This window comes from Bufo bufo, chromosome 5 (assembly GCF_905171765.1).
Source record: "Bufo bufo chromosome 5, aBufBuf1.1, whole genome shotgun sequence".
Taxonomy (NCBI): Eukaryota; Metazoa; Chordata; class Amphibia; order Anura; family Bufonidae; genus Bufo; species Bufo bufo.
The window spans coordinates 194664144-194679711 of NC_053393.1; the positions used below are offsets into that span (position 1 = coordinate 194664144).

General features: G+C 41.9%; 1 protein-coding gene across 1 annotated transcript in view; it reads left to right on the forward strand.

Annotated features, from left to right (window-relative positions):
* The window catches only part of ZNF407 (zinc finger protein 407), a gene marked incomplete at its 5' end in the record, with an annotated part of 558459 nt that overhangs the window by 366142 nt on the left and 176749 nt on the right, over nt 1-15568 (forward strand). Inside the window, one exon of the mRNA XM_040433918.1 lies at nt 4164-4342. Within this exon, the coding sequence (XP_040289852.1) occupies nt 4164-4342 (179 nt within the window). The remainder of the gene's footprint in view (nt 1-4163; nt 4343-15568) is intronic.

Below are 15568 nucleotides of genomic sequence, written 5' to 3' on the forward strand. Positions count from 1 at the left end.
AATTCGATGAAAATGAACTTTCGAGTGAAAAGTAGTTTGACCCAACCCGTTCAATAAACTTTAAAAAGCCAAATTTGAGAGAAGAAAAACATACATGCCACATATTATACAGCATATACAGAATCTCAAAGAGCATCTGTTGGTAATTTTGAGATTGTAATTAGTGTATAGAATATTATCTTTGTTAGTTCAAAAAAAAATTATGGGGTTGTGTATCTCTGGTGTAGAGGTTGGCGTTTATACATTTGTTCAGTGGGGACTCTGAAGAGAAACTTTTCCTTTGTTAGGCTTTTTTTCCACCTTAAAGAAGCACTTTGACAAAAGAGTTTTATTCTCTGGCCCATTTGAAAGGTACGTAATATGAATTGTAGTGAAGGTAATCTTTTTACCGTGACTGCATTTTGAGTTATCCACTCACTTCTGGACCTCACCTGTGTCATGCGACTAATACTCTGACAACTGGCACAGTTGTCTTACGTGTGAACAAGAAGTCGGTTTTTCTATTCAATCCCATGAGACTGACAATGAGGCTCCCATATAAACGAATAGAGAAACTGACTTCCTATCCACTAATAAGACACTGTATGTTGGGGAGTCGACGTGTCACAGTTAAAGACCATAAATGAGTGGATAATGCACAACTACAGCCACTGGTAGGATGATAACCGTCACTACAATTTACATCATGTACCTTTCTAAAAAAAAATTTTTTCAAAATAAATCATGTGGAAAAAAACTGAGCACTACATGGCCTGATGCCTTTTCTTCAGATTTTATTATGCCTTTTGGACTAAATGCTAATTACGTTTATTGTGCTATGTGTATTCTGTTTATTAGCTGTCTGATCTTCTTTAGTAGTCCATAAAGTTTTACCCTAAAATAATCCATTAACATACAATGCATTTAGCATAACCAAGATGAAACAAATATTTAAGTGAAATGTGCCCATCTTATTGTAGACTCTTGTGGAGTAGGATACCACAGACACTACTGGGGGACTGCCAGTTCTTAAAACTTTTTTTTTTCTTGTTTTGCTTGACAGAGAAAATGACCACCTGCCTCTTTTTGACAGTGAACCAGTCATTAAAGAAAAACTGATATTTACAATAAAGAAATGTTCTCTAAGCCATCCTGTCTTGCCTGTTTCAGGCACCAGTAAAAGAAGAATATTTCCAATTCTTTTATCCATAATTTTTTTTGGTATATCTTTTATATGTTTCTGAACCAAATGTATTGAGGTGCTTACAGGGGTTGACTCATGAAGACAGCAACTCTTAAAAAGAAGCCGTAATGGTTTTCAGCTGATTGCTGTGGGTCCATTTTCTCACATCTCCGGCAATTAGTTATTTTTGTCAGGGAAGCACTGTTCAGTCACACCTTTCTCCTGCATTTATTGCTCTGGTCATGTGCAGCACAATGTGATGCATGAACGTGCCAGGTCCACCAGAGCAGATGTCAATCTTATGGAGTGGCTCTTTGTTCTTGCACGTAGAAGGGGGCCTCTGTGATGTCTATGTGCCATAATAGGACTTTATGGACAGGGGTTAACTTCATAACAAAATCCCTAAGTATATTTTAAGGTAAGTATATTTTAAAGCTTTTAATCACATTAGCTGGCCATATATAAATTGCTACCAAACAATATATGCAGACCAGATGAAAATTGATGGCCTCTTTTTTACTCACATATCTGGAAGACTTTCTTCCCTTTTGTGGGCAGGCAGCATATCATCACATGGGACAGTCAAGCAACTGCATCTCCTAGGATCCATTGTAATTATCACTTCTTAGCCCCTTCCTCTCCTGCATAGAAAATAGCTCCTCACATATAGCCCCAGAGATTCATATGGTTTGTAAAGCCCCCACAGTTTCCTTCGCTACTGTCTAGAGAGATATACTGTAGATACACACAGCTATGAATTTAGAGCTTGGGATGAATGAATGACAGGTGTCTGGACAGCAAAGAGGATGGAAAAGGAAAGCTAATGAGCATGTTAGTCCACCGCTTAGATCCGAATTATAAACAGCATGGGGCGCCAGAGAGGGAAAAGCAATGTAGATAAAAATTCAACAATATTTCTTATTGCATATACATTGCAATAATATTTTATCTACAATGTGCTAATCATTGCATAGTAATACTTGACATGGCATAACCCCTTTAGGGTATAAAATCTGAAATATCTGGGGATATTGGGGATTGGTGCCAATTAGGTACCTATAACTGTAAAATAGATGGATGCAATGAACTCCTGATGAATGATTTTTAGTATTTTCTCTGAGTTTCACTTTCAACAGGACCTATCACCTCAAAATTTAGTGCAATCTGCAGGAAGCATGTTATAGAGCAAAAAGAGCTGAACAGATATGTCGTCTTGTGGGGAAAAAAATCAGCATAACTTGCAATTTATACCTTTTAGTTTCTGCTTTTTCTGAGCTTTGTTCTACACGGGGGCTGTGTTTATCAGTGACTGACTGCTATTTCTGTATACACATGTACACAGAGAATGCTATCAGTCACTGATAATGGTCGAATAGTCTTGAATCAATAAGCTCAGCGTTTTTACCAAGTGGATGTGAATCCGCTGTGCCCCTTGAACTCCATTGCAGGAGAACCACCAGGCCGCTTCCCACAGGGATCAAGAGACACTGTTGCAGAGCACTGAAGGATCAGGCAAAACCGTAGTCAGTACAAGATGAGGTCAGGGCAGGCAGAATTTGTGCGATATAAACTGTCTGAGGTCAGGGCGGGCACCACAGCTTCGGAACAGAGATCAGGCAGTGAAGGGTCAAATCCGAGAAACAGGCAATAGTCGGTACACAGGCAAACAAATGTAGAAATAGTGCACATTTGCTGTACACTAGACAACTAGAACCTATTGCTAAGTCATCTTCTCACAGAGGAAGATGGCTTAAGTACCCGAATATAGCCAGCTTTTAGCTGGCCCTTTAAGAAACAGAGAGAGTGCATGCTCTATGGGAATTGAGAGGCATTGCCGGAAAGAAGCAGGTTGCAGCCTGCGTGGAAGAAAAGAGATCGTTACTGTGGTGGCCAGGCCCCCTGGGAAGGAGGAGAGATGGGCCAGTGTGCTGGATTCCAGTAGCGGGGAGATCGGTGAAGAACAGTGGCAGCAGCTCTCTCTGTTGAGAGTAGAATGACAGCAGGCACTGGCTGCCACATATACATCCAGAGGCATAGCTATAGGGGGTGCAGAGGTAGTGGGCCCAGGAGCCTGAGGGGGCCCAAAGTTTCTTGGGCCACATAAGAAGACACCGGTATTATAGAACGTGCATGCAGGTCAAGTTACACCTATGGATGGAGGGAAGTGGTTAAAGAGGACCTTTCATCTGGCAAAAAAATCTGAACTAAGTGTCATGATCTGTACAGCGGCGCCCAGGGATCTCACTGCACTTACTATTATCCCTGGGCGCCGCTCCGTTTTCCCGCTATGCCCTCCGGTATTTTCGGTCACTGGGTTATAGTAGGCAGAGACTTAGGGGACTTGGTTATAGCAGGAGGAGACTGCCCTTGTTCTCCTGAGCGTCTTCTCCTCCCAGGCTGTAGCGCTGGCCAATCGCAGTGCTCAGCTCACAGCCTGGGAGTTTTTTTTTCTCCCAGGCTGTTGAGCTCTGCGCTGCGATTGGCCAGCGCTACAGCCCAGGAGAAGGAGATGCCCAGGAGAACAAGGGCAGTCTCCTACTCTAACCAAGTCCCCTAAGTCTCCGCCTACTATAACCCAGTGACCGAACATACCGGAGGGCATAGCGGGAGAACGGAGCGGCGCCCTGGGATAATAGTAAGTGCAGTGAGATCCCTGGGCGCTGCTGTATATATCATGATACTTAGTTCACAATTTTTGCCAGATGAACGGTCCTCTTTAAGTCAAAATTTGGCATTGGGGTGGGGGGGGTGGGGGCGTTCCAATTTTTGCCTTAGGGCAGCACGAAGGCTATCTGCTCCCCTGCCCCTGGCCACAGAGCACTCAGGTAAGGGGGGGCCCAAGCTAAACTCTTGCACCAGGGCCTATGAGCCTTTAGTTACTCCCCTGCATACATCTGACCCAAATAATTATGGTTGCATATAAAAAAGGCTATGCTACCTATGATTTTTATATTATTATCTATGTTAATCATAATAGCAATATATTTATATTTTAAATTAGGTCAAACTGTGCTGAAAATGTCCGCAAGCACATTTTGCACACTGGCAAGCATGAAGGAGTAAAAATGTACAACTGTCCAAAGTGCGATTATGGAACCAATGCCCCAATGGAGTTTCGTAACCATCTCAAGGAACAGCATTTAGATATTGAAAACCCAGATTTGGCATATCTTCATGCAGGTAAGTCCTTAATATTGTATCATTCCCAGTTATGTATGTGTATTTTCTAGATTTTGGCTGTATAGGTTGGTTTGTTCTTTCAGCAAAGAACAGCATAAGGGCGAGTTCTTATCTGCGTCACAGATTTCTTTAAAAAGAGTGGACAAAAAAGTCCTGCATGCAGGACTTTTTTGTCCGGTAAAAAAAACTGGATTCTGAATGGAGTGTATTGTAATCGAGAGAGTCAGTTTAGGTCCTTTCAGGTCAGTTATGTGTCCTATCCTAGCTATGCGAAACCAGGGCTTATGGAGAAGTACATAGGCCAAGGTTGGCGGTGTCTGAACTTGTTATTGTAAAAAGCTGGGAAGGTTACAGAAGAGAAGTGGATTTATATGTATCTTATTACATAGGGTCATTCACAACCACCATATTCTTTATGCACGGGGCATAACAGGCAATCATTCTTTGGGGTGTTCACAATGGCATTTCATATGCAAATAGTTATTGGTAAGATGCAACTTAAGTAAATGTCGTTGAAAAACCATACTTTTTCATAAAAAAAAATCCCACTTCATCATGATGTTACCGCTGTCACTTGTAGATTTTTTATAAAATAAAATATCAGGCAGAATGTCCATGGGCTGCTGCATAGCACCAAAGCAGGAATGCACTGGGTGACCACCTATAACCCTTTTATTCTGGATTTGTCACAAAATCTCCACTAATCTGTTTCCCATACTTTAATCATCTCTGCTGGAGACACACTGCCTGTGACATGCATGCTGCTGCACAGGCGCAGAAATATAGGTGCCATCTGGCCATGCCTCCCTAGGTGATACCTGGACAAAAAATGTTGTAAGCTGAGCTAGTCAGTGATTTTGACCACCAAGATGGCAGGCAGAAGCTGATCTGTTTTTCTCTAAAAAGCGAGTTAGATGTGGTGTGAATAAACAGTGTATAATGTGGTCTAGGTTAGGGAGTGACCTCTGCTGGGGTTTCTCTTAGAAGGTGTAATTATGCCATCCTCTTTGACCTGCCTTGTGTTCTTCTAGATTAAAATAAATAGTTAAGTGACAAGATCAGCTCTACTGCCATTATTGGGGGACCTTGGTAGAAATCTGATTGATTAGTGTCAACAGCTCTTTTCTCGTATAGTTCTTTTTAAATCTCTCCCAGTAGTTTTTTTTATTTTTTCATTAAAGGGGTTAGCCACCTTAGACAATCTGTACAGTACTTGTGAGCAGAGGGAAAAGTAGATCACAAAGTCCTGGGACCTTCAATAATCTGCTCTTATCTTTGTGGAAACCTTGAAGTAAGTGTTTAGTTTCCCTGCAGTGCCACCACAGGGCAAATTATGCATTACACAGTACCCATTCAAATCAATTGTTTGTCTGTGTTATGGAAGGAGGGACAGGTCCTCCAGAGTGAGAGAAGCCCTTTAGGGCCACTCGACCAAGAGAACGTCCTAATAGGGTTTGGGAAAATGGGTTTTCTAAATTTGACAGCATGTCTATGTACAAGATTTACTCAACGAATGAACTCATAAATCCAGTTGTATTCTTTTCATGTTGGAAAGTCTTAAAAAACATTTCCATTAGGATTTGCCTGTTGAAAGAATGCTGTATACTATATTTACTGACTACGTGGAAAGGTCTAGATCATGATAGCTGTCATTTTGAAGAGGTGTACCTAACATACCCTTATATCCATAAAATAAATCTGTGTTGAGAATTGGGACAGGCCGAGAATTGGGAATTCTTGGTCTTCTCTTTTTATATACAGTAGAGCAGTGGGACTTGTATTGAGATGTAGATATGCTAAGACAAAGCCGTGCCTGAAATAATCATATTATAGAAGGAAATGATTACTTTGAATAATGTACCTGGTTTGGAGTCCAAATATATTGTCGTATTTCATTATGTTGCTCCGACACAAGTTTGTAGACCTCCAAATGAACCTTCGGTGTATTCCTCAATGCCTGATGGAACCGGTGATTTAAGCACACCGTTCTGAGCCTTGTTTTTGTCAGCATTAGAAATGTTTCAAAGAGATTGACTCTTGTCACAGCTGTTGGTGTCAGACAGCCACGGTATAAAGCGCATCAACTTGATTGGCAGTTTATCATTCGTGCTCCTTTGTAAGAAGCTTCACGTTTCATCTGTGCCTTTCAATAAAACACCAACCAGTTTGAAAAGTGAAATCTATATTCAATTGAATTCAGAGCATTCACAGTATTTCCCTTGTAATTGAGAATCAGATATAAATTTCTTAAAGCAGATGAATGAGTCAATCAAAGCAATGTATTGTATATGGAAAGCAGCTGCATTATTGTTTGAATGGCTGTGTTGGTTATAATTGCAGGCTGATCTTGTCATATTTTGTCAGTTGTAGCACCTCCTAAGTAAATGGTAGGCGGGGGAGTTGAGTGGTAACGAAGGGGAGCTCATCACTACAGGTATAACCGAGCGCGCCGCTTGTTTTCCGTGATGAAGATTTTAACTCTCAGATGTGTTTGTAGCTGCATGCAATACTTAACACAAAAGCGATAAAGTAATGTAATGTTGGGGGTTATCCGGTAATTTATATTGATAACCTATCTTCTGGATAGGTCATCAATATCAACACCTAAGACCCCCACCGATCAGCTATTAGAAGAGGCCAGCACTCTGTGAGCACTGTAGCCTCTTCCTACGCCAGTGATGTCACCATACACCGGTCACATGGCCTACTTACAGCTCAGCCCCATTGAATTAAAAGGAGCTGAGCTGCAATACCAAGCACAGCCACTATTCTATGTACAGCGCTGTGCTTGGAAAGCTCTGGTGAGCTTGGCGGCTACCTGAAACAGCTGAGGATAAGTCATCTTTATCTTTACTTGGATTAACTCTGTTAACAAGATAGATAAGTGGGAAATGTATCATTTTCCTATGCCTCTTCTTGGCATATATAAGTGGGCCTATCCCGCGCCATACATCACATGCCTCCTCCAGCAGCGCATTGAAAACTGCTAACACAGATGAACAGTGAACGCACCTTTAACGGAGGCAAATCATGCAGCTGCTATTGGGCTAGGGGCGGAGGAACCCGCCACTGAACCCCTCCTTCTGTTCCTATCCACTAGGGGGAGCTCAGTGCAAAGAGATGATTCCAGACATTAGTAACTGTATAAACTTCTCTGCACTGAGCTCTCCCTAGTGGTAGCTGCAGGCAGATAGCTTGGTAATATGTGAAGTGAAGCAGGAGATTTATCAGAGCATGTAAGACAGTTGTCTGGTATAAATACATTGAGAAATAAGGATGATTGTCATATTTTTGAAGCACCAGTTCCACTTTCTCCGACATAGAACTCGGGTAAAGTGGATAAGTCCGAGGGTGACTTTTTTATTGCAATTTTTTTGGGTTAATGAAAAAGATAAATTTGTCAGAAATCTAGGTAGCTGCACTTTGCATTCTGCATTGCCTGGGAGTGTTGGACGCCTGCGTACAGGGAAATCAGTGGTACAAGGAGGCCTATACTAAGCTTGGGACCCTATGAGATCAGTGTACACACCAGCAGAAGACTCTCTCTATGGGGGACCCAGCACGTCCATATATTCCATGGATGGCCATTCATTTGAATAGCTGGCATGTATTATTACTTTTCTTCTTGCAGTGAAAATGTCCCTCCAGTTGTCTCCTTTTTCTGGTAATAACAGCTGATCAGTTTCTGAAACCTGAAACCTCAGCTGATGTCGGGGCCCGCTTCAATTTAAAAAGGTTTGTCTTGATGAGAACTCCTCCATATTTTCTGCTAGGCTGTGTGTAGGGAAGTCTACTGAAAAACCTCTACTGCCCACAGTTAAGTGGCAAACATGCACATGTTGGTTGAGCTGCAGATTTATGTTACCTTTGTTATATATGTGCGTTATCTGCCACAATTTGTGTTAAAAATTATTCTTAAATACTTTACAAAGCTTTCAGTGTAAAAATATTGTACACCTCAATGGCACAGCTATCGCCAGGTATGGGATAGAGTTCTATCAAGGAAAGAAGTCTCAACCATTAGCTCGCTGTTGCTTTTCCTTTTCTAGAGAACTGATGTCCACACGTCAGCCATAGAGAAAGTTGTGAACACTGTATCGTGGAGTTATTGAAAAGTCTTGATGCCCTCCAAAAGAGAAACAATATTGTAATTTGATACCTTTTAATGGCTAACTGTGTGTGATAAATGATGTTGTTATACGTTGTTATACTGGAAGCTTTCAAGACTCCAGCCTGAAGAAGGGACCTCAGAGTCTCGAAAGTTTGCCTTATAACATCATGTATTTTAGTTAGCCATTAAAAGGTATCAAATTACTACATTTTATATTGTTTCTCTTTTGGAGAGCATCAAGACTTCTCACTGCTGGCTAACACGGTACCAAACCTTTTTCTTTTGATGGAGGTATGGAGGCAAGCATAAGGGACATTGTGGCTATCCTGGCGGCACATGGTGTAAAAGTGAGGAGTCTGGGCAGCATGCTTTGCGGAAGCACGCCATCGCTCATAAAAGCTTTCATGCCGCTCTGGTCCAGATGAAGAAGAAGGGGAAAGTGACCGACAACCATGAGGGAGGTCAACTGTGAGTCATCAGGGGAATTCAAAATTTTCCTCATGCTACTTTTTTGACCTAGAAAAAAGTTGTGAACACAATTTTTAAGTGTTGCTTCTCCTCCACCCTCGCCCATTTCCCAAAAAAGCGGTGTGGCGAGGGAGGGCAGGGGCCAAAGACATCAGTTTAGGTGCATGGACTGCCGAAGCTTCTGCTGATGAGTATTGAGCCTTGTCATAAATTAGGCACATCCTCCGGCAGTGCACTGGGATATCATAGACCAGGGATGGCCAACCTGCGGCTCTCCAGCTGTTGTAAAACTACAATTCCCACCATGCCCTGCTGTAGGCTGATAGCTGTAGGTAGTTTGGGCATGCTGGGAGTTGTACTTTATAAACAGCTGGAGAGCCGCAGGTTGGCCATCCCTTTCATAGACCATCGTAAGACACCAAACTATGATAAATTTCCCACATGGAGTTTCCTTATCTGATCAGTACCGTATTCACTGTCCGTCTGTAGTGGTAATAATCGATCATGTTCCAGTGGTGTTATGTACAGTATATTTGGAAGTACATTTTACAGATTTACAACTGACAGTATACAGTTTATAGTGTGTCAGTATATGCATGTATGTATATGCACATGTTCAATATATAAAATAGATTTTGCACGTGACTATATAAGAGCCACTGCTGTCCATTTAAATGCAGGAATTGTACTCTAAAATATTCTTTCAATATAGTTTTTCTACATTTACAAGGATAGTTTCCAGCATTATCTGCCGCTGAGCACAGGCTGATGCATTTCTTATGATTAATAATCACAGTTAGGTTCAAATACTAAAGGCCACATGAAATTAGACTCGAAATCCAGAATGTGGATCAGGGACAAACTCATTATGGATCAAAAGGTTACAGAAGTCTACCGTGAATGAGAATGAGCTTCTAGGGACTGCGTTGTTGACAAAATTGTAAGCTAGACGAGAATTCATGTTTTCCTGCTACATATTTTTAGGTTATAATTGTCCACATATAGCAGAGCTGAATTTGTTATTAAACTGCTCTTCTTCACTGCACGAAAATAACTTACACATTTAAAGGGTTAAACTACCAGGGTAAAATTGCATGTTGGAATTGTAAAGTGTACCTATGGTCATGTGTCAAACTGAGCTAGTGGATTTTTTTGTTGTTGTTGCATATCATTTTTTTCAACTTCGGGCTATGTCTGTGGAACTAGTCAGGTGGGAGGAGCTATACACTGGCTGGGGATTCTTAGGGGCGGTGCTGGAGGTGTGGCAGAGGAAGGAGAAGTGCATCATGGGTTTGGTGAGATGCTGGAACAGGAAATGCTGCATACAGTATGTAAACAAGGTAGAGTGATTTAGTTACATAGTGAAAATGGGGCAAGAGAGTCCAAACTGAAAAAAAAGCATGGGGGAGATGTGCATGAGGCAAGTAACTACACTCATTGACAAAAAAAAAATTGTGCACCAAGATATAAATGTCGGATTGCTGCAAAACTCGGCATGCAGTTATGTCTCAGGCAGATATGTAAATCTTTCCAGGTGTGTAGGATTAGTCATTGGGTTTTGCCACAAGAGGGCGTAAAAGGGGCTAATTTTGGGTAATGTACCTTTTGGTGAGAGATCATTGACTGCTAGACATGACTCTACGACGCAGTTGAAGGCTTTTTGCCTAGTTGACAGACTCTGACAGGGGGCGAATCATTGGACAGAAAAGCATGGTGGTCATTTTGATGAATTGCCTGTCATCTATGCCTTTCTGACCTCGTGGTTAGGAGGTGTTGGGAGCAGTGGTTACGTGAGGCCACCTACACACTGAGAACCAGCTCCAGACAGCCCAAACAGACCACCAGTAAAGAGGAACTGCCTACCAGCACAAGCAGTGTCCACAGTTTTGTTGTCCACTATCCAGACACAGGTGGTGCCTTCATTAAACACCCCTATCTCTGGCCGGGCCATTTCCAGGTGCTTAGCAGAAAGAAATTTGGTGTCATGGCACCCATTACGTGTCCTGCCGTTGACAACCAGCCACCATAACCTTTGTATGCAGTGATGTCATGAACAAAAAACTTGGACTGCAATGTACTGGAGCCGTATTGTCTTTCGCAACTAATCCAGGTTCTGTTTGGGATCCCATGATTGTTGTGTTTGAGTATGGAGGCCTCATGGTGAGTTCTTCACACTGCCCCTACTGCTGGTCTGATGACCTGGAGAGCCATTGCATATGACAGTCGGTCACCCCTAGTAGTGAAACGAGGGACTCTAACAGCTCAGTGATATGTGCAGGACATACTGAGGCCACGTGTGTTGCCTCCCATGGCAGGGCTTCCAACTGCCATTTTTTTAGCAGAATAAAGCTCGCTCCTATACAACATGGATTTCACAGGAATGTCTCCGCCAGATTGCAACACTTCCTTGGCCTGCCTGTTAACCAATAGAGTAAGTTTATGGGATATGTATATGGGACTGTCACAGGTGAAGTTGCAGATAGCTGGAACTTATAAATAAACGACTGACTGGTTTGATCCCAAACTAAGGAGCCTATAGGTGAGCCCTTTAAAACCCTAAGAGGTCTCCCTGACTGCTATGCACATGCAAGAGTCTCAATGGTTGACGATTGCATGCCCACGTACCTCAGACTGTGTGACACTTGAAAACCCTATAATAGTGAGGGGACACGACCACCGGCTCCCTGCACTTAATACGGATGGAGTCAGGGTCACCTAGAATCAAGCCAGCAAGGAAACACAATAAAGGAAAAGACTTATCTGAGCAAACAGCAGCAGCAGCCTCCAGCAGTGAACACTTCATCCAGGAACTAGTATAAACCGCAAAGTGAGGCAGTATGGGAGGGAATATAAAGGAAGATGATTAGTCTAAATAAGTGACACCTGGCAGAAGGAAAGGAGATGACAAAGTGAAACCAAAACAAAGAACGTCATACACGAGGTAGAGAAGAACGTCTGTCAGACCTTCTCACAGAACTGGCGGTGACAGGTACCAGCTGGGACACCAGCCTCATCACCCTATAAATGTGCAGGATCTACAGACCCAGCTGCAAGATTTATTGGCAGATGTGCTACAGGATACAATATGGAACCTGTATTTCTCCATGTTCGTATCTCATCTTGTCTCCAGGCTAGAGGTAGACCCTACTTTCAATTGTACAGTTTTTCCCAATAAACTTATCCTTTCACTCTAATATTGTAATTACTTACATATGTCAGCATCACATTCACACGCATAGAGGGAGATTTAAGGAAAACTGGTTTAGGCGGGGTTCACATCACTTTTTTTACGATCCGTTTAATGTGTACAAAAAACATATACGTAAACGAATACCACAGACAGGTGCCATATAGTGGCATTCGTTCACCATAAAGTTCCATTGTAAAAAAAAAACTACCGGACTCTGCAGGATAGAAAAGTGTGTTGTGCTACGCATTTCTATCCCTTTCCCCAACATATACATTAAACGGATGACAAAAACGTGATGTGAACCCACCCTTAGTTGCCCAAAGCAACCAATCAGATTCGACCTTTCATTTTCCAAAAGAGCTCTGAAAAATGAAAGGTGGAATCTGATTGGTTACTATGGGCAACTAAGGGCTCTTTCACATCTGCGTTTAGCTTTCTGTTCTTTTGCGCATCAGTTATGATCACTTTGTGTCACTTCCGCCAGAGATTGTTATTTTTGATGGGAGAAAAAGTCTTGCATGCAGTACTATTTTTTTCCCGTCAAAAACAACTGATCGCTGACAGAAGTGACACAAAGTGATCATAACTGATGCTCAAAATAACGGATTAGAAGAGCGGAAAGCTAAGTGCAGATGTGAAGGAGCCCTAGGCCAGTTCTCCTTTACACCAGTTTTAGTAAAGTCTCATTTGATTCCTTGGTGCGTATTTTTTTTAATCATTGAGTGTACATGAGCATATCTATAACTGTAATCTCAGAAAACTGCTTTAAAAAGGCCTAATGCACACGACCGTATTTTGTTTCCTTGTCCGTTCCGTTTTTTTTTTTGCTGATAGGATGCGAACCCATTCATTTAAATTGGTCCGCAAAAAATGCGGACAGCACACCATGTGCTGTCCGCATCAGTATGTCCGTTCCGTAGCCCCGCAAAAAAAATTGTGCATGTCCTATTTTTTTCTAGTTTGCGAACAAGGATAGCCATTATTACAATAGATCTGCAAAAATAACAGATCCGCGAAAAAAACGGATGCCATACGGACATCATCAGTTTTTTTTTTTTGCGGATCCGCAATTTGCAGACTGCAAAACACATACAGTCGTGTGCATGAGGCCAAACTCAAATTTTTCATTAAACAAATCGAACACAATATTGCTAGTAAAACCTGACAGACTGCAGTGTGCAACACAGCCACTGGGTGGCCACACACAGACACATAGGAGAGATTTATCAAAACTGGTGTAAAGGAAAACTAGTTTAGTTACTAGATATTACTTTTCATTTTCCTATGGGCAACTGAGCCAGTTTTCCTTTACACCAGTTTTGATAAATCTCCACCATCTTGTGACACAATATTACAAAATCATAAATTTTTTAATGTATTTTTTTCATTGAGACACACTCATAAAGGCAAATACTGTTCTCCCACGAAACATATTCTACATTTTTCAAACCAGCACTTGGATCTGAATGATTTTGTAATTGCATGTAATTAAAAATGTAGGATAGTCACTGAGTTATTGACAGAAGTCTATCTGTATAGCGCCACCTACTGTTTGCCTTTTTTCTAAATTCTCTGTCCAGCTCACTAAGGTTGATGTACATGCTCAGCTCCATCCTTTAGCTGCAGCAGAAAGGACACTCCCCTTGAGCCGTCAGCTTGATTTAAATCTAGCAGAGCAATGAATGTGGAGATCTCTGGGTCCATGTGAGGTACAGGGCTGGTTCTAGCTTTGTTTTGTTAGAAAAACACTGCCGTGTACTATACAGTGTCTAATATTTTTTTCCATTACTCCCGGAACAACCCCTTTAAAGGAAAAATACTAGGTGGGAGATTTATCAAACTGGTGTAAAGTAGAATTGGCTTAGTTGCACATAGCAACCAATCAGATTCCACCTTTCATTTTTGACAGCTCCTTTGGAAAATGAAAGGTAAAATCTGATTGGTTGCTATGTGCAACTAAGCCAATTCTACTTTACACCAGTTTGATAAATGACCCCATATATGCAGAGCAAAGTGCAAGTTTGTTATTTACCCTAGTTTGGAGCTGTCATCCAATCTTCATTAAAATCTTACTCACATTATAAAAACCTCAGGGTTCTCTCAGAGCTGCTTACTCCATGGCATAACTTGAACCCCACTTAGTCTTCTATATAGCAGTATGTATCAGTCCTGTACATGTGATATGCATTTTATGCTTTAGGCGTGGAGGCCAAACCTCCCCACGACCACCACATCTCAGGACTTTATCTCAGATGAAAACTTAGAAGATTCATTCATAAAAAAAAAAATCGGCCCACTTTAGGCCCCTTTCACACTGGCGAGAATTCAGCGCGGGTGCAATGCGTGAGGTGAACGCCTTGCACCCGCACTGAATCCGGACCCATTCACTTCAATGGAGCTGTGTACATGAGCGGTGATTTTCACGCATCACTTGTGCGTTGCGTGAAAATCGCAGCAAGCTCTATATTGTGCGTTTTTCACACAACGCAGGCCCCATAGAAGTGAATGGGGCTGCGTGAAAATCGCAAGCATCCGGATGCGGTGTGATTTTCACGCATGGTTGCTAGGAGACGATCGGGATGGGGACCCGATCTTTATTATTTTCATTTATAACATGGTTATATAAGGGAAAATAAAAGCATTCTTAATACAGAATGCTTAGTAAAATGTCCATTGAGGGGTTAAAAATAATAAACAAATTTAATTCACCCCATCCACTTGATCGCGTAGCGGATCTCCTCTTCTTTCTACTTTCTTCAGGACCTGGCTTTCCATTCAGAATGGTATTGGGATCCTCCGCCGGTTCTCAATACTGGAAAACAACAATGTTGTGAAAGTAGCCTAAAGCAAAACTCAAGTCATCAAATTCCCTAAAATGAGAAGAAGAAAAAAAAAAGGGGGGGGGGGGGGGGGCTACAATCTGCAACTAGATTTTTTTTTGCCTTGTTAACCCTGCGCTGTGTGTGCTGGAGTCTTGGCCATCTCTCCTGGCTTGCTAATAGTAATACACTGAGGTCAGGGTTTTGCCAGTTAGTACAAATTCTCTAGCATTTCTGCCAAGAGTGCCCTGTCAGGTTGCTGATGAGGTTTTGCTAAGTATAGGAGTTGGCCCGTTCAGCGTGGAGGTAGCAGGAGCTGAGCATTGAGCCTCTGTCTACAGAGAAGAGCGTACAAATCCGCTCAATCACAGCAGCGCATTACATTCCAGCGTTTGTGTGATGGATAGAAAAACGAGCCACTTTGACTTTGCAAACAATTAGGCAGAATTTAGGCGAGGCGCGCGTCCTTATTTTTTCCCCCAGTACGATAACGTTGTCAGGCGATGTTTAACTGGTGCCGATAATGCACATTCTTCCTACTCTGGATTTTGTCTTAATATGATCAGTCTTTATTTATGTAAAACATAACTCTGACTCCTTTTAAGCAATGTGCATTTACTATAAGCACAGCTCGCTTC